Source organism: Tachysurus fulvidraco, chromosome 13 (genome assembly GCF_022655615.1).
Source record: "Tachysurus fulvidraco isolate hzauxx_2018 chromosome 13, HZAU_PFXX_2.0, whole genome shotgun sequence".
Lineage (NCBI taxonomy): Eukaryota > Metazoa > Chordata > Actinopteri > Siluriformes > Bagridae > Tachysurus > Tachysurus fulvidraco.
In genome coordinates, this window is record NC_062530.1 from 23,663,420 (window position 1) to 23,686,258 (window position 22,839).

The following is a 22,839-nucleotide window of genomic DNA, read 5'->3' on the forward strand; positions in this document are numbered from 1 at the left end:
TGTGTGTGTGTTAGAACATGTCAGTGCTTTCATTGTGATCATGTCATAGCTCAAGTTACTGCTTAGAGATATTACTTATTCCTTATTCCTTACTATTTAGGGCTTCATTATAGGGGTTAAAGAGAATTGCATCTTTTTAAGTAAACACTGGTGCAAGATGATCATTAACCAGTGCCATATTTCTGCTGGAGCAGTTTCTAAACAGATTTGTTGATCTGATGTAAATTGGGATGGCAATTGGTGGTATAAATATGTAAGAAGGTTGAGAATATGATTACAACTGAGAATATGATTGATACTGAGAATATGATTATGACTTACTGGGCATAATGTCTGTTTCATATTTTGAGAAAATTGTATTGAATGCTGTACTGAGTGAAACAAATGACTGCAAGTTGTTTTATTGTTAAGGTTCAAGCTGTCAACACAACCATCAGAGGCATTTATCATCATCCCTTTAAAGTTATCCGGTCCGAGGTACGTCTGCGGCACTCCGAAGTTTCTGCACGAAAAGAAGATCGTTTAAAATGTTAATGAAGAATTAATTCTCTTGTTTGATTAAGTGTTTGACCGTGCTCTAACATTAAATACTAGAAAAAGTAGATATAATGCAAGCTTCAGCTGTGCAGATGAAAAACTCACAGCACTGGTAGAGTCGGTTGATCCTGATGATGTCGTTTTGGCTCATCTCAGTGGCTGTACCGAAGGGCACATTGGGGTCAGGGATGGGGATCATGGTGGGCAGGCCATTCTTAGAGAAAGCAGTTCTGAAATGCCAAATAATAAAGTCGATCTTCAAAACAGGAAGTAGATAGTCGAATTATACCATAGGTCAAAAAATCCATTTGCTCCTGTTTTTTTTTTGTGTTCAGTATTGAATGTCTGTGTCATGTCCAACTGCTTGATATGACGCTCATATGAAAGTAGACACTTAGACATAAGGGTTTAAGTATTTCTCTCACCTACTAGGGGCAGTATTTTATACTCAAGTTTCAAAACAAACACAAATGTTTCTATCTTCCAAGTAACGTGATATCAAACTAAATTCTGCTCTCTGAGACGCCCAAAGTTCTTGTTCATCAGCTTGGAAAATTTGAAGGCGTTTATCTTCAACTAGAAAAATTCTTTGTAAGGTAATCAACAGAGGATAAAAACACACATCTCACACTGGGTAATTATTTGGTGATTGACTGACTTGTGGTATTGCATGACGGAGTTGTAGTCGTAAGTCGTTCCCTGGTTCAGAGTGTCCTTCTTGTCGAAGTTGTGCTCTTTTCCTGATCAGAAAACACCCACACCCCCACCCCACCCCAAATAAACAGTTAATAGTAAAACCTACTAAAAAGGTTTTGTGGAAGAAGGAAAGAAAAGCAAAAAGGATAACATTACTACAGTACAGTATATAAATCCATGGTCTGTACCCTCCATAATGTTCTCCCAGGCTACACGGATGTAGCTGTCTCGGTCGCTGCGTGTTTGTTCGTGATTAAAACCCAGAGCGTGAAGAAGCTCGTGCTGGACGGTATCATGGTAGATGCAGCCGCTACGAGACAGGGACAAGGTCTGTGCTTTACCGATACGTCCGATGTAAGAGTAGCATCTATAAAAAGAAAATGATTTATTAGTGTTATGAAGCATCAGCCATTTTTCTAGTAGAGTACCTTATTAATCCCTAAGGGGAAATTTTGTGTCATACTAGGACTAGGACTTCATGCAGCACTGATTAAGAGGCTGATTACAGGTTAAAAGTGGTGATAATTGAAGTGGCAGTGCACATGTGAAGGTGTTTTGACACTATGTAAAAATCTTACGATATTCAGTGCACTATTACTAAAGGGTATATAAAATCAGTAGGCATGTCTATCATCTATAATATCCACATCATGCTAGCACCGGGTCAAAAGGTTTGATTACACTACTTATGTTATCGATTATTTTTTCTGATTATATTTTCAATTATATTTTATTATATTTTATGATCTACTTTGATATATTCTTTGTTAGATACTTCTAAATCTCTTAAATCGTATTCACCCGTGCCTTATTTTTATTCCTTTATTTTGTTTTTTTCTCTACAATTGGCTTTTTTCGTACTGTGTATGATTGTGTATTGTGTAAATAGAATTTGAATTTAAATTTAGCTTAATATCAGCAGGCAGGAATGACTTCCTCTACTTTTCTCTGATACAGCGAAGCTGCCTTTAGCCTATTACCCAGATCATCTATAAATGAACCTTTCAAATGTTAAGGATCTAAAAACAATTTACAGTATAGTTGGAATAGTGTAGTAGCAATAATGTTACATTTGGCCTGTAGTAGTCTAGTGGTTAAGGTGTTGGGCTACCAATCAAAAGGTTGTGAGTTCGATCCCAGGTACACCAAGCTGTCACTGTTGGGCCTCTGAGCAAGGCCCTTAACCCTCAATTGCTCAGCTGTATAAAAATGAGATAATGAAGGTCGCTCTGAATAAGGGCGTCTGCTAAATGCTGTAAATGTAAATGTAATCAGAGACAGAGACTACGAAAATATTCGTAGGTTCTTACTTAGCAACCTACGTAAGAAATAGGCTTTGATGTTTGAAGTGATAGATAATACTAGTTATAGTATGGTGTATAGAGTATAGGTCGTGCATCTCTTAACATCTCATATGTCTGCGTACCCATTCAGAGACTCGATGCTGATGTAATCCCTCTCATTGGAGCGGGGAATAAAACGGATACAGGTGATGGAGGAGAAAGAGTCCAGACCTCGCTGGATAATCTGGCGCTCACCGTCGGCTGAGGGCGTACAGAGTAACTGTTTGGTTAGGCACTTTGTTCTGTGTGCTACTTGAATATACAGTAAATGTGTGATGTTAAGTAATAATGTTTTAGCAGGATATTATTTGATCGCATGAATTGTTTAGTTGCTCAGACTCCAGATGAGTCACAATTAATTTCTATTAACAGTAGAAAATGCTTTAACTATATATTAATAGATAAAGATTAGATTCGATTAGATTAGATTAGATATTAGATTAGATCAGGACAACATACTATTAGATGATATTACAGTACAGTAGATTGGACTATAATAACAATCCACATCTTTGACATACAGTAGTGACTGGCGATTACATAAGGTACGTAGACTTTGCCATCGCTCGACTTTGGCCACATGCAATTACGGGAGGTGCAGGGATCAGCATTTCTCTCATTCTCATCATAAACCCAAATGTCTCCTTCGATCACCTCAGGTTCATCTACACCACGAACTAACACATGAAACACAAGGAGGTTTTAGAATATTCCTAATTTTTAATTTATTTCTTACCACATCAATAATCAAATGATGTGTTATGTAATATAAAGTACCGGTGTTAATAAATATGTAAAGTAAAGTACATGTTGCTGTGAAGAATAATGACTCGTTATGTAATATACTGCATGATATATGACAGTGGTAGAGAGTTGTTGTGCTTGTGTGTGTACACACTGGTGTTACTGTTCACTCTCTCGAGTCGCTCTCCAACAGACAAACGAGCAAGCGGGTCCTCAGCTGTCGGACAAAAAAAAGTCAAAATATTGAATAATGATTCTTTCTTTATTCTGTATTTAAAACCTGACTCCATTTAGAAGGCTATTTTGCACTATTAAGCCCAAAGGTCCTTGACTGTTTTGACAGATGTGCCAGGTCAAATCGTTGCTGTGATTAAAGGAGTTATGAGATACCAGCTATCAGCAGCACAGTTGTGTTTATCAGCAGAGACGTTGGGCGTCTAGGAGGACTAGGAAGCGGACTATGATGTCTGTCAAAGTTCCTTATTATTCAAAATGCTGTTCTGTGAAAACGGTTCTATTGAAAGATACAGCTACTAAGGCAGATGCCTGCAGTATGGAAGTTCATTGATATTAATTATTGAGTAATCATAAAGCACTTGACTTACCACGGTACACGAAAAGACAGCACATAAAACCAGATAAAAAAAATGTGTAATGAATGCAAACAAAATTGAGTTGCTCCTTTTATAATTCTACAATGATCTCACACTTGCACCTGACACAGGTCAAGCTGGCATGTGCTGTTAGAAAGGACTATTTCTGCTATGATGAAGAATATGAAGAGGATCTACAGTACTAATTTCACCAGCTTGATCTGGCAGGTGGTGAATGATCTTCAGAAAATTGCTTAAATGTTTAGAATATGTCCATCAAATGAATAAATATACAGTGATATACAGTACATGCATATATGTCTCTCACCTCCTGTGCAGAACAGAGCAGCAGCAGGGCCAGCAGACCCACAGTCACCTTATGCACAGACATGACAGCAGTCGTCCTGTAGAGCAGTGTTGTAATTTAACGGAGTACAAATACTTCTTTACTGTACTTAAGTATTTATTTATTTTACTTGTGAATATTTTTTTTATTAATGACTGCATTCATTGGACACACTGTTTGTAGAGAATACACACATACATGAACTGATCTGATTCAAGACTGGCATCATTACATCATGCATAAAATTTTGGTGTCCACTTTTGCCATTTAATAATGCCATAACTTTTGCCTTACTATGTAGTCATATAATATATAATATAAAACTCTTATTGTTTTAAATTCTCACTAAGGGCTAAAACCCCTAAAGATGAAACCCTAGAACCGCCCCTGATCTTATACCTACTGAAAATCACTGACATTTTACTTTTTACTTTTACTTCAAATACTTAAGTACATTAAATATCAGAAAATGACTTTTGATACTTAAGTACAGTAAATATCAGATACTTTAAGACTTTTACTTGAGTAATATTCTAAAAGGTAACTTTCACTTCTACCAAAGTCTTTTTCTATTACGATACTTGTACTTTTACCCAACTATTGCTTTCTAGTACTTTATACAACACTGTTGTAGAGGCAGACAGAGACATGACTACACGGTTAGTATGGAAGTGTGTGGAATTCCTGATCCATGTGACTCATAAAGGGTTAGGTACAGTAGGGTGTTTAACTAATATTGTGACTTATTGCTTAATTGAGAGCTTCAAAGCTTATCTTCATGCTTAATCTCATCAAGAGGTCGTAGACTTCCATAGAATTGCTAGAAATATTGCTGCTGTTCATCCCAATACTCCCAATGCATCCCAATGCATCCTTTTCTCCTAAACATCCTTTTAACACACTTACAACAAGCTGCCACAGTTGGGCCCTTGAGCAAGGCACTTAACCCTCTCAGTTCCATGAGCACAGTATCATGGCTGTCCCTGGGCACTGACCCCAGCGTCCTAACAAGCTGAAGTACGCAACAAAAATAAGTTTAGATTGCTTTACGGTATATTTGACATTGTTCTTCTTATTCATGTTTACTGTCTACTGCTACCTTAGCCAAGACCGAGTCTCAACCATAACCACAATCAATGGAGTCAAGGCAAGAGCAAGACCAGGAGAACACTAACATCACACATGATCAAGTCTAGTCAAGTCAAGAAGCTTTTATTTTATAGCTGACACAGTACATAGGGAAATGACACAACATTTCTCTACGACCATGGTGCTACATAGAACAAGTCTAAGTCTGGACCAAGACCAAACACTATGTGCTATCTTCTTAACCTGGCATGAAATTTCACTTGATTAGAAAAAAATAAACCCATCTTTGGTATTATCAGTTTGTACAAATAACCACACAGGACATGTTGAAGTGTAATCCTCTTTGATTTAAAACTCTTCTGCCATCTCATGTTACCTCTGGCTTCTTTATTACGGTTCGAAATTCACCTCTGGATCGCCGTAAAGCTGATTTGTGCCTGTGTCTGTTGTTAAAAGCACTGAATTGATTTGAGACCATGAATAACGAAGGAAAAAAATGCATGACTGGCAAATCTAAGAAATAACTATAGCTATTATAGATGTAACACAAATACATCGATTAGACGTGTGAGTAGATTTGGTGCTCTTACCTCAAATTTCCAAAAAGAAATAGTGTGATAATACAGTAGCAGGGAGTTTTATAGCCTTTTCTGTTTATCCGATGCGATAGCGGTATCACTCAAATATAGAACAGCAGCTGCTCATTCCTGAGAAAGGTTTATCTAAGAAGTTGTGTATGAAAAAAAAAAGACTTTTATTAGAATATGTAAATAAATGTGGAAGGTTATCAGCGTTATTTATTTATTTAATTTCATGCTCTTAGGAAAACAGGTGCACTTTTTCCCTACAGTGAATTTAAACTAGATTCATCACCCAAAAAAAAAACGTCTCTAATATTTTTTTTTTCGTACTATAATTTGCAAGTTAATTACTGTAGCATCATCTGAATGGATTTTATGACATTTTTATTATGCTAATAATAATATGCTAAAAGTTCTCAAACTATGTAGAGGTAAAAGTTTAAAATTGCTCATCTCAAGCTGTAGCAGGTTGGAGCATGGTTCAGGGCAGTACGTGGAGAGACCAAGAAGGGATAAGAGATGGTCAGACACACACAAACCTTTATATAACGTGTATGCATGTGCTCTGTTTTCATTTCTTTTATGAGCGGTGAGCCAAACATGACATGCTAAAATAAAGGTCCAGTTTCAAACCTTACCCTTGGATTGCTGTGTTCTCTGAATGCTCTTTAAACGAAAGAATGGAATTGGGCAGTTCAGATAACATGACTACATAATTATAGTGACATGAAGATGAGAGATAACCGCACTCTCTTCCCCCTTTATATAGCTGTTCACACGACACAAATCTAGCTGTAGTGAGCCTTCACAGCAACAGTGTTCAAACCTATGTAGTTTGGACAAAGTTCCTTATCCTTGTTTATCATGAATAAGAAGGAACTGCTGAGGAAGACTAATGCCTGGTCAGATCCCCAACCATTATAATCTTCAGTATCACTGGTTTCAGTGACAGACACAACAGAGGTTATTTTCTAAGCTGGAGGTATCATTTAATGCCTGCAGTTTTCAGCTGGAAATGTCTTGCCTTTCTCCCTGAACATCGACATGATAAAAGCGTGTGAAAAATCTGATGTCATGATGCAGGAAATAGGTTGATTTATTACTCACTGATTATTCACTGTCTTGTCTTGCTGTCTGTCTTTCTATTTCAGGGGTCAATTTCAATGGCTTGACATGGCAGATGAGAGAGGTGAGAAAATAATCTGCATAAAACATTATATATAGCTACACTATAAGTTTAACAAAAACATTTTCACCCATTCCATGTGAGCATACATTTCCTGTGTTGAGCCAGTCAAGGTGTCTACAATGTCTAGAGGGTAGCGGTTATTTCACGATAATACTTAAAAGTAGTTTATTTTTATATTATTTTATTGTGATATTAGGATTTACTTCGGTCAGAATTCTACATGGGGGCACGGGGGCTTAGTGGTTAGCATGTTTGCCTCACACCTCCAGGGTTGGGGGTTCGCTTCCCGCCTCCGCCTTGTGTGTGTGGAGTTTGCATGTTCTCCTCGTGCTTCAGGGGTTTCCTCCGGGTACTCCGTTTTCCTCCCCCGGTCCAAAGACATGCATGGTAGGTTGATTGGCATCTCTGGAAAATTGTCCGTAGTGTGTGAGTGTGTGTGTGCCCTGCGATGGGTTGGCACTCCGTCCAGGGTGTATCCTGCCTCGATGCCCGATGACGCCTGAGATAGGCACAGGCTCCCCGTGACCCGAGAACGTGTCTAGGAGCATTGTACTGGTCAGAACTTGTAGACCAAGTTGTGACCAGGTTTAAACTTTCTTGGTCATCTATTTTCTGAAGTGGAACTGATTATTTTCCAGCAAACACCCGTAAAAAATGAGGTAACCTCTACCATGCTTCACAGTTGGGATGATGTGCTTCAGATCAGAAACATTTTTCCTTCAAACAATTATATCATCTGAGCAGAAAAGACTCATCCAAGAGGCTTGGTCTCTGTCCTGGTGATCATCTGCAAACTTTATTCTGTTGGTCTTGGATTAGGGGCTCTTTATTTGCCTTGGTAATGTAGGACTCTGAATAATGAATGTACTTTTTTTTGGTGCCTAATTCCCTTCAGCTTTTTCAACATGTTGCCTTAGGGTTCAGTTGAACCAGGGGAAGTTGTGGCCTAATGGCTAGAGAGTCTGACTCTTAACCCTAAGGTCGTGGGTTTGAGTCTCGGGCTGGCCACGACTGAGGTGCCCTTAAACAAGGCACTGAACCCCTCTAACTGCTCCCCGTTGTGTGTGTGTTCACTGCTGTGTGTGTGCACTTTGGATGGGTTAAACGCAAAGAACAAATACGGTACATAGCCGTATGTCACCTCACTTTCACTTCCAGATTTAAGTTAATTCGTCTTTAACTTGTTAATTCTTCTTTAATGATAGACTGTATGATTGGTCCTAAAACTATAGTACACACTTTTTTGTGTGGATTCTCACAAATTCATGTGGAGGAATCAGAATTGTGAGCTTTTGGCTAAGGTGTTTGGATTTCTTCCCATGGTATCAAGGCGCTGGCATTTACATACAGCCACAGGTGCACTTCCAGTTAATTACTAATACTGACAACTGGCCAGTCGGCAGAATTAAAAAGTAATTACATCAATTTCTGGAATCTTCCATGGTGTTCGAAGAGACAGTCAACATGTAGTTAATGCTGTTAATATAGTGAAGCTGACGCTATGCAATCTGTCGCTATGCAAAATGACCGACTTGCAACAAGAAATCTACAGTAGGACCTGAATGACTTTGGCCTGTTGGTTATCTGATTAATATTATTGTATTGCTTTTTATCATGTTTGCTTCACATATGCTTGACTGGTTAAAACAAAGGCCAGGAAAGATCATTCACTCCAACCCAAAATGAGGATGAATCTGTTTCCTCTCAAGGTTTCTTCCTCATATCATCTCAGGGATTTAAAATGTGAGACAATGTCCATTGTTAAAAGCTAAGCTATATAAGTAAAATTTTATCAAATTGAATTATTTTATTTGCTTTGTGTGCTGTTCTCAGGACACAACATTAGTTCAGGAATTTCTGCTAGAGCCCCTGTTTAAGGTGTAAAATTCTCCCAAGACAGACTAGACAAAGTTGTTTGAATCTATGGACAGCGTGGACATTGTAGTTTGTTCGACAATCGCAAGGTAACAGGGTTTTGCAAATGACAAATCCCAGAAGCAGGGTAAAATTTGCTTGCTCAAGGACAAGGATCTCAGGCAACATGGGTGACTGAGATAATCAAAAGAAATCCAAATTTTAAAGTAGAAGCTATTTAATGAAGTAGTGGATTCACAGTGAATATGGAAATACAACAGCTGGAAAAATAACTACACAAGGAAGATAAAATGAGACAGACAGAGATTATTAGCGACCTTGGATAATATCTGGTAAACAGAAGGGTACTTCCATGTGCTGGTATGTCATTAGTATACAGTAGTACACAGATATATTTCAATCTTGAATTAATTACCGAGGTGGCTTAGCAGAGGAAAGGTTTTGTATAGTAGGTGAGGAAACTCCGCCATCATGTGGCTGATTAAAGAACATCAGATTCTCTACGACTGAATAACTTCAAGCCCATATTCTTGTCCTGTGTTTTTCCTTTGCAGGAGCTGTGTGCCCAACATGACCGCAACATCACAGGCAGAGTGGCTTCAGTTAATTCGGGAAGACAGTCCAGACCTGACGAACCGAGTGATGATAACTATGCCTCAATGATACAGTTTCCAGCTTTCAATTGGACCAAACCAAATCAAGTTTCTCATCGTGTTACAAAACGCCACAGGAAACTTCTCAAGACCAACGCAGCAATCCGGACCCTCTCCAACTCCTCGCCGTCATCAGAGACCACACCGAAAAGTTGGCAGCACTTCTACCAAATGCAGAAAACTCGTCATCAGCTGATCAAGGAAGTCTGTGCGAAATACCGGAGCAACATCTCGCGGACAATAACACCACACCAGGTGTCTCGCATCTATGTTGAGGACAGACACAAGCTGCTCTACTGCGAAGTGCCCAAAGCAGGCTGTTCCAACTGGAAGCGAGTTCTGATGGTGCTTGCTGGTGTTGCGTCCACCACACACAAGATAAACCATGACACTGTTCACTACGGCAACCACCTAACACGACTGGACAGCCTTGACCAGGATGCGGTTTCTGAGCGCCTCCATTCCTACACTAAGGTGCTGTTCATTCGCGAGCCGATGGAGCGTCTGGTTTCAGCGTTCAGGGACAAATTTGAGAGCCCAAACTCATACTATCACCCTGTGTTTGGCAAGCCAATTATCTCCAAGTACAGGGTGAACGCATCTAAATCAGCACTTAGGACAGGAAGCGGTGTCACTTTTCAGGAGTTTATCCGCTACTTGCTGGATGTACACCGTCCCATTGGCATGGACATCCACTGGGAGCCTGTAAGTCAGCTGTGCAGTCCATGCCTGCTAGATTACGATTTCATTGGCAAATTTGAGACCATTGAGGAAGAAGCTAACTTCCTCTTAAAGAGAGTGGGTGCTCCAAAAAACCTCACATTCCCTACTTTCAAGGACAGAAACCCTGAAGCTGCGAGGACTACCACGCACATCACACAGCGTTACTTCACACAGCTCAGTGCTTCAGACAGGCAGAGAGTATATGACTTTTACTATATGGACTATCTAATGTTTAACTACTCCAAACCTTTTCAGGATGTGTATTAACCAACTGACGGTCATCATTGTCATGGTTGCTGTGTAAGAATTATATTGTAGTAGTTCATTGTTACTTCACATCAATAATTTTGCACTTAACGCATTCCAATTTAGTCTGAATGACTGTTTAGAAATGATACCAAATGCATTGTTCCGTGCTCGGTTATACACTCTATACACTCTATACACAATGCAGTGCAAAGTATTTATCCTGGCTAATCCTCTTGATGTAACACCCTACAGTACATTCATGATTGTATTTAAATATAATGCTTTTAAGTATCCCAGTGTCACTATAATCTTGTATTATTGTTAAAAAAAAATGTGATTCAGATAACTATATATTTTTCTATGTATTCGTATCATGGCTTTACTGTATGTGTAGCTGTAGGTTTGTGAATGCCAGCAATCTTACAGAGATACAAGAGATACACATGCAAAGCTTGTTCAAATTTCTCTCAAATTTAGAAGTTTAGAAGAAGCTAAGTTCCAACTAACCAAACTGCTTCTCTTTATCGTTGCGAGGATCATTTTTGGATTGCAGTGATGCCACAAACATTTGCACAGATTTGTCTGAAGTAAGCAACCTTACAAAGAAGACTTCCATCAGAGTCTGAGAGCACATGTCAGCTTTTATATTTGTGAATAAATAGTATTGTGATAAGTCGTCCAAATGTTGTATAGTACACGACACATCACCTTGCGGCTTCATTGCAGGTTGCTCAGTTTTCTGTGCTTTACTGTACACACACACACACACACACACACACACACACACTCATCTCACTGCTCAGGGAAAGAGAGAAACAAAGATCATATACTGTAAATATAGATGGGATAGGGCTCAGGTTACCTCATTACCATTACTCTAGCTCATCCCTAAATACTTCCATCCCACTGCAGACCCTCACTAAAGCACTAAAGGTACACACTGATGTACTTACCGCACACACCCCAACACCCACCACCTAGGAAGCTCTAACACCTGCTTTATTGAAAGTCAGGAAATGCTCCTTAAAGCCTGAACATATCAAATTGGTGTAATAGAAAAGCTGTTTACTCCTTTATTGTTTTTTTTTTTGGGGGGAAATTTAATGACACCTAAATTTCCAGTCAACTCATTCTGGATCATTGAGTGCTTGGTGAGGATTAACATTTTCTTTTAAATTACCTAATGCACAAAAACCCTTAACTTTTAAACACTACGGTACAATGAGCTTTTCAGGGCAAGATATAATTGCTGAATTGAAACAACATTAAAAGTTAAAAGTTATAATGTTTGGGTTTTGTTTAAAGACGTTTATAGCTTACAGCGCTAAAATCCACTAAAACCACTGACAAAAATCATACACCTTAGTCTGAGCACAAAGTGTTCTACTTTAGTAGGAAACCATCTATATAACAGTAAGCATTGCCATTATATCTACAAGTTTTCAATAGTCCTTGATGTGACTGTGTGAATTTAAGTAGCAATGTGCACTGATATGTTTGACTGCACATTCCACCATTTTGTTTTTGTTTTTTTGCATAAAGGTTGGTAGGAGTAAATTATGTAAACTTGTAAAACAGGTAAACACACATATTTCACATATTCCACATATTCCACGTATTAATCTTACGAGCAGATTTAATGTAAGAGTTTAGCAGAGACACAAACATCTCGGTGGTGATGATGATGAGGCAGGCTTCCTTTCTAGCACTGCTAATGGATTTATTTGTATTTTTGAGGTGATCAAAAGTCATACACAGGATGATAGAAGTCCAAGGCCTAGTCCATACTAAAAGAGGTAAAGACATTTCGTCTTCTTCTTTTTGGACTTTCATTTATATGTAAAAAATTTTCAAACACAGAAGACCAATTCTCCAAAGCGCAAAATTCATTGTTTCTACATTAAAAACTTTAAACCTTTCAGAAACACTGATATATAATTTATCAATTTCTCTTTAAGATGGTGGCGCTCGTTGTGATGCTGTAACAATTAAAAAAAAATACTACTACTACTACTACTAATAATAATAATAATAATAATAATAATAATATCATTAATAATAATAATATCATTAATAATAATAATAATAATAATAATAATAATAATAATAATAATAATAATAATAATAATAATAATAATAGTGTCTATTATCACTATGGCATGCAAAAAGATGCATTTCTGATATTCTAAAGAAAACTGGCAGATGTTTACAGACTGTTCATGTCATTTAATAAGTTTAGATTTTTTATTGTTTTTCGGAAAAAGAATTCACAAACAAGAGTGTGGACTAGATCCTGAACCCATGCGTATTCTGTATCTTCACATACCTTGATCTGCTGAACTGCGAGGTTGTTGCATGCATGCTAGTTTGCTTGGTTTCACATGTCTACCCCTCACTCTCTTTGAATCGTATCTACTGTAATCCTAAGGAAGAGTGACGGAGAAAGCTGAATAAAACAAGAGAAGTACAGTAAGTGTTGCCTTCCACGAGGTCATAATCTTACGAGGAAAAACAACGTTAACCAAAAATCTTTACCTCGGTAGCTTTTTCATGATGATGATGATGATGATGATGATGATGATGATGATGATGATATTTTCAGCCATCCACCAAAACAACATTGTGTGTTGAATTTCATAGCATTGATTATTAGAGCTACCTGTAGCTCACACACATCATAATGCATCTGTATGTAAATAAATTATTGTATATTTCTATTTCTTCTATTACTAAATATTATTACATAAGATATAAGGAAAAGATATAAAGTAATATACACCTACAGTATGGTATATGAGTGTACTGTATGCTGCAACTGGTGCTACAGTATATTATGTAGGATTTGTATGTTTTATGATCCCAATGTGTGAGCCTTAGTAAAAAAAAAAGAAGTTCGATATCCACTGAAGACGCACATCTCTATAGAAAGGTCTATGTTCTATATCCTAATGTCAGTTTTTCTCAGTGTGCAAGTATACAAATGCCCTTTGCCTTATTTTCACATGAATCAGAAAGACATTATTTAAGTGGTGAAGTGATCTACATCTTTTTCACTCGGTTCGACCAGTGGATCTGAATAAATGTTCATGTATTTTCTTTAAAATTGTGTGTGTTTTATTTATTTTTTTTAAATTAGCCCTTGATTCAATTCAAGTTTTTTCAATTCAAGTTTATTTGTATTGTGCTTTTTACAATGGGCTTTGTCTCAAAGCAGCTTTACAGAACATAAACATAGAACAGAAGGTAAACATAAAGAGAAATATAGAGAATTAATATAGTAAAAATTCAAGATATACAGTATATAGTTCAGTGTGTATGTATGTATGTATGTATGTATGTATGTATGTATGTATGTATGTATGTATGTATGTATGTATGTATATGTATGTATGTATGTATGTATATGTATTTATCCCCAATGAGCAAGTCTGAGGTGACTCAGGCAGCAGTGACAAGGAAAAACTCCCTTGAATTGGTAAGGAAGAAACCTTGAGAGGAACCGGACTCAAAGGGGAACCCATCCTCATATGGGTGATAAATGATGATGATTCTGTTATGTTAACACCACGCAGTCTATTGAATTGCTTTCAAAATCAGTTTTTCAGCTTTAGTATGCATTGGTGGATGAAGGAACGCAGAGGCGGATGGACTACGCAGTTATTTCTTATTTTATTCTTATTCTGGTGAAGAAATACTGCAGTAAGGAAACTGTGTTTACTGCCAAATTGTGCTCTCCTATACATAACATTAACAAATAATAATATTAAGCTTCGTTTTTCTTTTTTATTAAAGCAATGGAAATAGAAATTGTTCGGTGGTACAAACACTTTCGAAGACATTACTTTTTCTTTTTTTTTTACCCAGTAATTTCCATCACAACATAATAACTTTAAGTAAATAAATGGGGAGTCTGTTTACTTCAGAGAGGTCATCAAAGGATCCCAAATTCTACCGAATACTTTAAGAACGTTTATATAGTTGTTGTTAAAGCATCTACCTTACAAAAGTGCACAGAAATATAGCCAGGACATGATAAACAGTAGAAACACTAATCAGTAACTAAATAAAATTGGGATACAATATATTGGGATTGCTGTGGAGAGAACCAATCGGAGACCATCACACCGGCTTTAAACTGTCATTGCATCAGCTTCATGCTCGGGTGCTTCATCGGTGAACATTTGAAGCCCATCCATCTCTTTTGGTATATTATAATAATATACAATATATATTATATTCAGTAATATAATAATACTGAATGTAGGTAAATGTGCTTATAAAATACATGGGTAAAAGTGTGTGGAGCTCAAACCCATATGTGTTTGCTATTCATCTCCTTTGAGATATAATGTTTTGTGATGAATGCAATGTAGACACAACCCAAAAGATCAAAATCCATCAAACAATGCAGAATAAAATCTCTTACCAAAGATGTAAATGTAAACACAATTCAAAGAAAAAAAAGCAGTTAAAAGTACATTCAACTCTTCAGAATAAGAGTGATGGGAAGGGCTTTTTATAGCATTTGAGTAAACATTTCCCCAGACCCCATCAGCTCCCTCTGTTTACATACTAGACTTTAACACGAAATAATGAGCAGAGTAATGACTCTTATTGAGGTCACTGGAAGTGAAAAGTTTCCTGCAGTGAGTGTGTGAGGCCACAGGATGGCAGCAAAAACTAATCTAGATAAGCTACATGTTCTCATTTGATAAGACACAGGCAGCCGATTTAAGTATTTGGATTATTATTCCACACAAACAAACAAATGAATTTCACTGCATTCAAAGAAAGAATAAGCTTAGAATAAGGCTTTCATCACATATACCTGCTTCTTAGGAAGCCATGATACATGGGCCCTGAACAGATAGGGCTAAGGGCCTTGGATGAGTGTCCAGGAACCGAAGTAAAAGCAGAAATGCAGACTCCAAAAAGACAATCTGTAGACTTAGAAGAGAGAATGAATGAATTTGACACAAATTTGTGCACAAACTATTTAAAACTGAATTAGGAAGAAGAGAAGTTACTTAGGGGCAGTAAAGCAGTGGATAAGAAAGCAGGGCTTGAATTTAAAAGAGCACATGCACAATAAGACAGCAGTTTCAGGAGAACTGCCTTGTCTTTAGAGAAATTTACATTTAATTAGGAAAGATGATAGACATGATGGTAGATGGGAGAAAGTCAATTCAGCCAAACTGTAGAATGTTGACACGCTATTGGGGACAAACTGAAAGTTTTGTTGGTTGAAACTTCCACCACAACAGTTAGAGAAACTGGTTAATTCCATGTCTGGGTTTAGTCAAGAAGTTCTGTGAAACAAAGGGTGGCAAAGTAAATACTAAAATGCTTTTTGTGATCTTTAATAAAGACACTATTGCTGCTATTATTTGATAGTATTTGCTTACCCTAGTTTGCATCCTTTGTGAATATTATCTGTACAAACGCTGTATATTTCTTCGATACTCTTGTACATACAGTGCACATAAAGCACACATCTTTTTCGCATCTATTGTGGCTGAAAACTGAAAACTTTTTGTATAATTTTGAGTATGTGAACATGTGAATAGTTTCTATGATGTTTAGATTATTAAACATTCCCCATTGGAGTACGCAGAGGTATTCTGGTATTTTTTTCAATAGTTCGAGTCTGTGAACACGAAAGATTTCCTGATCTTGTCCACTAGCGGGCGCCAAAACACCAATAATTGTTGTCTTGAATGTCTCGACGTTACATTAATGATTTACAATTATTTATAGGCGCATTAAACAAACATTCAGATGAATAAATAATCCACCCAAAGCAGATAGAGTAGAAATCTGTAGCTGTATGAATGGAAATAATCCTGATAAGACCCGCATACCGAGACAGATTAGATCACACCTGTTATTTAATGTTATTAGCCTTTGCACAGGATTTCATTGATACACTAAGGCAGATAGATAGATAGATATTTACTGATTAATGTCATATTCAGGTCTGATATCTGATGAGTGGTTATAGACATTTGTATAAAACAGGGAAATGGAACGTGTTTATAAAACACTTCGATGGACGCACGCGAGATTCTCTTTAAAGTTCCTTTAACAGGCTTTTTGCCCTGGGGGAAAAAGGGAAAAGTGGGCGGGGCAAAAGCAAGAGGGTAAGAGGGAGGGGGGTGTTTGGGCACGTCTCCATCCAGCCGCCCGCGCGCGCGCGCCGATTGAAATGGTGCGTTTTGCTGCGGGCGCGTTTTGAGGGCGCTTTGCTTTTCCGTCATAGACGTCATTTGGTTTTTAATGGCCTGCAGGAGATTCTGGCGTTACAGTCTCGAGACATGAGAGAAAGAGAAAGAGAAAGAAAGGGAGAGGGAGAGAGAAGACGGAGGGAAATCGCCGCATGAACACTATTCATGGATCCAGGCTTCATGTGCATTAAAATAGAAAAAAATATCCTCATTTTCTATTAGATCCACTTTTACAAACAAGTTCGTTCTGCTTAAGAGTGAAGCGGAAATAAGAGCCTGGTGTCCTGATTGGATCATGTTTGTGATGTCTGACTGCTGCAGCACCGCTTTAGGGAATTCTTACATCAGACGAAACGGCAGTGATTAGACATCTGTTATTGTTGTTTTTGTTGTTTTTACAACTCTTAAAGTCCAACTCTTAAAGAAAAAACGACGTGCCACACGATCTGCACTAAATCTTAACGCAGAACTTCAGCTGATGTCTTACTTTGAGGGGAAAATGAACCCAAAACGCTGATGGTTGTCAATAACCAGAAGACGGACAACATCGCGGTTTCGCCTTTAAAAGGAGAAAAAAAAAAGCAGCTCTTTAGCTTTGTCTTGGTCTAATTGGAGCCATAATCCTCATCCTCATCCCTAAAGGCGACTGAGCAGCCTGGAGCGACACATTGCTTCTTCATCATCTTCATCTTCTTCCCTTTTTTCCCCCTTGAGCTCTGCTGTTATGTGTTATTTATCCTAGCACTCGGGTTACTGGCTTTCTTCCCTGCAATATAACCAAACCGGACATTTCTATTTATATTTTTTTTTTCCTGTATCTGAAAAGACCAAACGCTGGACAACGGAACGATAAAGTTACCAGGACACAAGAAGACATATTTATAAACAAAAGGAGCTTAAAAAAAACAAAAAAACTACAGCCATAAATTTCTCTCCAGAGGTAAGACAGATGTTAGCATCTCTTCGTGTTCTGTGTAAAGTAAACAGTTCGGCTTTGATGTGTGAATCAAGTCCAGATCCGTAGACATTAGTGCGTATGCGATCCATCCTCCCGCACTGTTTAGTGCATCAGTGCGTGTTTTTCTGCCTCCTTTTCCGTTCACACACTCTTTAGTACGCTAGGATGCGGGTTGGGACGTAACCATGGCAACGCCGGCTTATAGATCCTTAAAGCCACAGCGAGCGTCTCTCTGATCGATCCATCGGGCGCCGATTCACCGCGTTTTTAATGCGGTTCGGGTTTGATTCTTGTTTCATCTTTGGACGAGTCGCGTCATAATCGATCGAACCGAATCGCGCTAGTTTGATATATTTATTTAAAAATAATAATAATATTAAATACAAAAACTTCAGCAGGATTCACTCTGGACTGCGATGTTCGAGACGGTAGGATTCGTTTAAACGTGAAATAAAAATGAATTCGTTGTAAAAAAAAAAAAAAAAAAAGAAAAGAAAATTCATGATCAATTGATACGCATCTAATAACCGACGGGTTTGATGCCTGGTTTATCATTCGGTTCTGTCTTTTGTGCTCATTTGCTGTATTTATGTCATTATTAACCCAAGACAGGCTTGTAGTCCAGTTTATTCTATTCTAAACTTCTTAAATCCTGACCTGGATCCTGCTTTATATGTCTCTCTGTGTTACTGAGCATTAATCCATGTTTAGTGGCAAATATATACATGTATGTGTGTTTAAAGAAATTAATAATGTTTCTAATTTGAATCATTACTCCTTCGACTCAGCTATGAATCGTTATTACAGGCTGATGTTGAATACGAGCTGAGGATGGAGACTTGTGATCTACAGAGTTTATTCTGTAGTTTATTCTACAGGTACTTTAGTCCTGTGTTATAGAGAATTCTCATGCTTGATGCTCTCATGCTTGTGAGTTGCTCGTCTTCTGATTGCTGATGTGTTGAGGTTTAAATTCAATACATTTTGTTATTTTCTTACCTCGTTTTGTGTTTGTGTGTGTGTGTGTGTGTGTGTGTGTGTGTGTGTGTGTGTGTGTGTGTGTGTGTGCAATCCGGTTGTTATAGTGCCACACATATATCTCCTCCCATTTGTGTAGGAGAGAATGAGAGAGACGGAGAGCTCACAGTCGTCCAGCATTAACATCAGGGTTTTTGGTTACAATCCCCTGCAGCTATATGGGGAGGTTTGGATAGCTGGATACGCCAAGAATGTCTTAGGTCCTTTTTTTTCCTTCAATCACACAGAATGTCTCATCTAGGCCACGTATTAAATGAGTCTTCTTGCTGAAGGCTGCATGCCGAGAGCACACGGGCAACACCCTGGAAAATTGGTGTTTTTGGAGCAAAAACACATGGAAGGACTTTCTGCTTACAATTCACAATGATATGCTTTACCTCATTGCTTCTTGACTTGACTTTGTGTCAGCAAGAGTTAAAAGTGATGCAGATTAAGTAGTAAGTCTATAACTTGAACTAAAGACCAGTGTTGACTAATAGTTCAACGTTTCTCGTAAGTGTTTGTCGCAGGTTTTTTTTTTAAGGCTAAGAAAGTAGGAAATTCCCACTTCAGATTTGGTCAAAGCACTGAATTTTTGTTAAAGTGCTTGGAAAATAAACACCCAAAAATAAGTAAATATTTCATAATCGTATTGCTTTATTTATTGCGAATAGGTGTGATAAGTCTATATGTTTTCTAAATAAGCTTTATTATGTTCAGCGCGAGTGTTTCAGGTCTTATCGATCGTTTTCCGGTTGCTAATTTATGTCGCACTTTTAAGCCTCGCCTACGTACATTGATTCAAGCCTTAACAAAAGCTCCCAAGCTGCTGTGCTCTGACTGTACAGGCCCATAGTCAGGCTTCTCCGGATTAAAATGACCTCCATCTAGAAGTGCCTCGAGGCTGAGCACAGCATCGAATGGGACAACTGTACACAACCCATAACCGCAGTGCTGCATTATAGTTTAGTGATATGACAGCAGACACGTCCCATGTCTTTGCCCTGGGGGTCGAACGATACACAAAACTCATGATCCGGTTTCTATCCTGGATTTGGATCGTGGTTTTTTCCTCAGCCGTTTCCTTATTACACTCCGTCCCATGCAAAACGAAAGAGACGTCGAAGTAGATGTTTAATTTCCTTCAGAAAGGAAAGACATTCTGAGGCATTAACAGAAGTGTAAAAGTAGTGCTTCTGTATGAGGAGTAAAACTATACAGTTTCTCACTCCACTTTTAATTTCCAGCCTCTCGCTGGACCTGAGATCAAGTAAATGATTCAAGAATCAGCATCAGATGACAGAAAACGTTTTTCAACCGTTCTAGTCATTCTGAATGGAATGGGATCGTCAAGGCGATCGAATTTGCACCATGATCCGCCGATCCAAAGAGCCTCGTTTCTCCTCGACTTACTTCTACTTACCGATTAGCAAAAAATGTGTCAGAAGGTGGTTTTAAACTCGGGTTCGTGTGCACACGCAACGCTGCCCCAGCTCCCCCCACCTCCCCTCTCAAAATTCTCAGATTGGTTGCACAGAGCGTCTGAGCCTATCACGTCTAACACCTAGCACGCGACCTTTAATTAGGAACTCATAAGCTTTTCTCTTTGCCTCTCTGTCTCTTTCCCCCAGAGGCAAACACCTTAGCGTCCGTGTCTCCGCATCGCTAATAAACATGTTTCCATTCTGCCCTCAGGCTGCGCCAGTGAAAAGACGACACAAACACACTTAATTAGAGCCTTGGCAATAATTTGTAAGCTAAATATGCGGCGGGGCAGATGAGGAAGCGAGCTGATAAAGGGCGAGGAAGACGGAAAAGCTGCGAGATTCTAACGTGCCACAGCAGCCACACTGAGATTGCTCTCTATGGCTTTCCCGTTTGTCTGTTTCCAGGAAGGAAGAAGCATGTCGCGCTTGTCTCTGACCCGCTCGCCAGTCTCTCCCCTGGCAGCGCAGGGCATCCCGCTGCCCGCCCAGCTCACCAAAGCCAACGCTCCCGTGCACATCGACGTGGGGGGGCACATGTACACGAGCAGCTTGGCCACGCTTACCAAGTACCCTGACTCCAGGTAAGACATTTCATCTTCTCAGCTTTGCTTTATTACAGTACAGTTTATCTTCTATCTCATCAGATTGCTCTGTGGAGATCTTTTACACTGTTTACTTCCACACACTGTCCTGCGTTAGACAGACAGATAAATAATTGATGCATTATTCCAGCACTGTATACAATGAATACAGAATTAAACCACACTGTAGTGTACAGCGCGTAGGCTAAATAACCGTGTTTTATTTATCCTGCCGCATTTCTCGTCTTACTCGTTTTACGCTATCTAGATTTGCACACGCCGAGTCCTCTTCCTCTCTTCGATGTGATCCTTGAGGCACGAGGATCTTCATCCCATTGTACATGCATGGGATGACAAAAAATTGATTTGACTCGATTCTCTGCCGTCTTACTTATTACGCATGCCAAGTGGTGTACGGTAATTACTGCCAACAAACACTCGCACTGGAGCTCCGGCGCTCTCCTGTGCACCTCATTATGCGTGGCACATGGCCATGCCAATTACACTCATACATAGATGTGGCAGATATGCAACTGTAAGGTCTTCTGAGCTGAAATTATTGCTTATAATGAGAAGCAGTGATTTTTTTTTTTTCGTATCAGGATCAGGTTTGGGCCCCTTAATTCCAAAGAAGTGAAAATGTAACGTGACATTTTAGACACTCGGGGAAGAACCACATTCGGGTGTGATGGTTGTTGCGCTCGCTGGCATTGACTCATTCGAGACTTTTCTATCTCTTCAGCCTTATTTTTCTGCCCATATATGAAGACTTACATCATCTTCAAAGGTCCAGCTCATTACAAAGAGCGAGATGTAAGGCTGAATAAAATATTCAAAATATCTATGATCATATGTAAATTTATTGACCTTTGTCAACCCATGGTTTTGGAACAAATTGTTTATTTTTATGATTTTATTACTTATTTGTCTCATTTGAATTTCACCACACTTTTCTGCACTGTGTTATGCGTCACGTACAAATCTTTTAACGTGGTGACAATCTTTGGGGAAAAAGTGTAACAACATCCGATATTATCGAAGTGTGGAAATTCGACGAAACGGCGGCGAGATGATGAAATTTCCATTTCGTCCACAACCTCATCTCTCTTTCAAAGACTATACACCAAAGTCCACGTTCGAGCCTGCGATAGTTCGCCATATTTCAGACGAGATATCGTAACCAAATGCAGCAGCGATATGTAAATAAGACGAAACGGCGGAGTAACAGCAGGTCGATTCATTCAGCTGCTGAAATTTCATAACGTAAACAAGCAAGAAAACTTTGTCTGATAGAGAGTTTATGAGGCGGCAGTCAACGTATTTCCTTCGCTGCTGTCAGGCTGTTTAAGCAAATCAAATGATGCTTTATTTATACTCCTTAGGAATGGTGCTGAAGGCTAGCCACTTTTATTTTTATTTATTACCTTTCCTTTTGTCAGATTTTTATTGTGTTGGTATTTCCCGTCATATCGTAGTCTTTATTTAGAAAAAAAAAACTGCTTTTATTAAATCTGAGCCTAGTTGTGTTTGTGTGTATTTCCTTATTATTTATTTTACGACCTTTTTTTTTGCTTAGACTTTGAATGAAATGTACGAATAGAATTTATAATGAAACCAGCATAGAACTGAATTTACAGAAATGATGTAGTTTGATTTTGCTGTCATTTTTTTTATTTCTAAGTTGATTAAAATGCACTGGATTTTTTTGCAACATGCAGGAGGTCAGCCTGCTGAATTTATTATATTGGCATTATTTCTGTTTATGGTGTACTTTCACTTTCACACTCGCACGCCGCTGCCTCGCTCTGGCACGCAGACAGTTAAGGAAAGCGCCAAGGGGGCGTGTGACAGCTAAGAACAAGGTTAAAGGACTTTTAAGCTGATGATGTCTTTTAATAGATTGATCTGTTAATAATGCAGTGAGGGAAGAGAAAGTTAGTGCAGTAAGTAATGG

At 38.5% G+C, this 22,839-nt stretch overlaps 3 protein-coding genes across 5 annotated transcripts in view; 2 read left to right on the forward strand and 1 right to left on the reverse strand.

The window, feature by feature from the left end:
- The window catches only part of LOC113652280 (carbohydrate sulfotransferase 8-like), a 76,029-nt gene extending 64,713 nt beyond the window's left edge, over positions 1-11,316 (forward strand). Inside the window, exons 3-4 of the mRNA XM_027161219.2 lie at positions 7,081-7,118; positions 9,548-11,316. Coding sequence (XP_027017020.1) covers positions 7,081-7,118; positions 9,548-10,636 — 1,127 coding nt within the window. The 3' untranslated portion in view covers positions 10,637-11,316. The remainder of the gene's footprint in view (positions 1-7,080; positions 7,119-9,547) is intronic.
- LOC113652397 (low choriolytic enzyme-like) lies at positions 386-4,317 on the reverse strand. Its single transcript, XM_027161400.2, has 8 exons — positions 4,242-4,317; positions 3,475-3,532; positions 3,098-3,253; positions 2,660-2,777; positions 1,422-1,600; positions 1,196-1,277; positions 643-767; positions 386-502 (listed from the first exon to the last, which is right to left on the reverse strand). Coding segments are annotated over exons 1-8 (783 nt in total). The 5' UTR covers positions 4,305-4,317; the 3' UTR covers positions 386-500.
- Positions 11,317-16,789: 5,473 nt separating the features above from the next.
- LOC113652265 (BTB/POZ domain-containing protein kctd15) overlaps positions 16,790-22,839 on the forward strand; it is a 34,148-nt gene continuing 28,098 nt past the window's right edge. The window contains exons 1-2 of one of the 3 annotated variants that reach the window (XM_027161204.2): positions 16,790-17,782; positions 20,710-20,885. In XM_027161204.2, the coding sequence (XP_027017005.1) occupies positions 20,722-20,885 (164 nt within the window). In that variant the 5' untranslated portion in view covers positions 16,790-17,782; positions 20,710-20,721. Of the gene's footprint in view, positions 17,783-17,866; positions 18,229-18,849; positions 20,886-22,839 lie in introns of those variants that run through there. The other 2 variants (XM_027161203.2, XM_047822790.1) reach the window with 2 other exon arrangements.

Coding starts and splice junctions, on each gene's coding strand:
- LOC113652397 (XM_027161400.2), bottom strand. CDS start 4,304: ATGTCTGTGCATAAGGTGACTGTGGGTCTGCTGGCCCTGCTGCTGCTC. Junction 1,601..2,659: donor AGCATCGAGTCTCTGAATGG/GTACGCAGACAT, acceptor TTCTTTTTATAG/ATGCTACTCTTACATCGGAC. Junction 1,278..1,421: donor CTGGGAGAACATTATGGAGG/GTACAGACCATG, acceptor TTTTCTGATCAG/GAAAAGAGCACAACTTCGAC.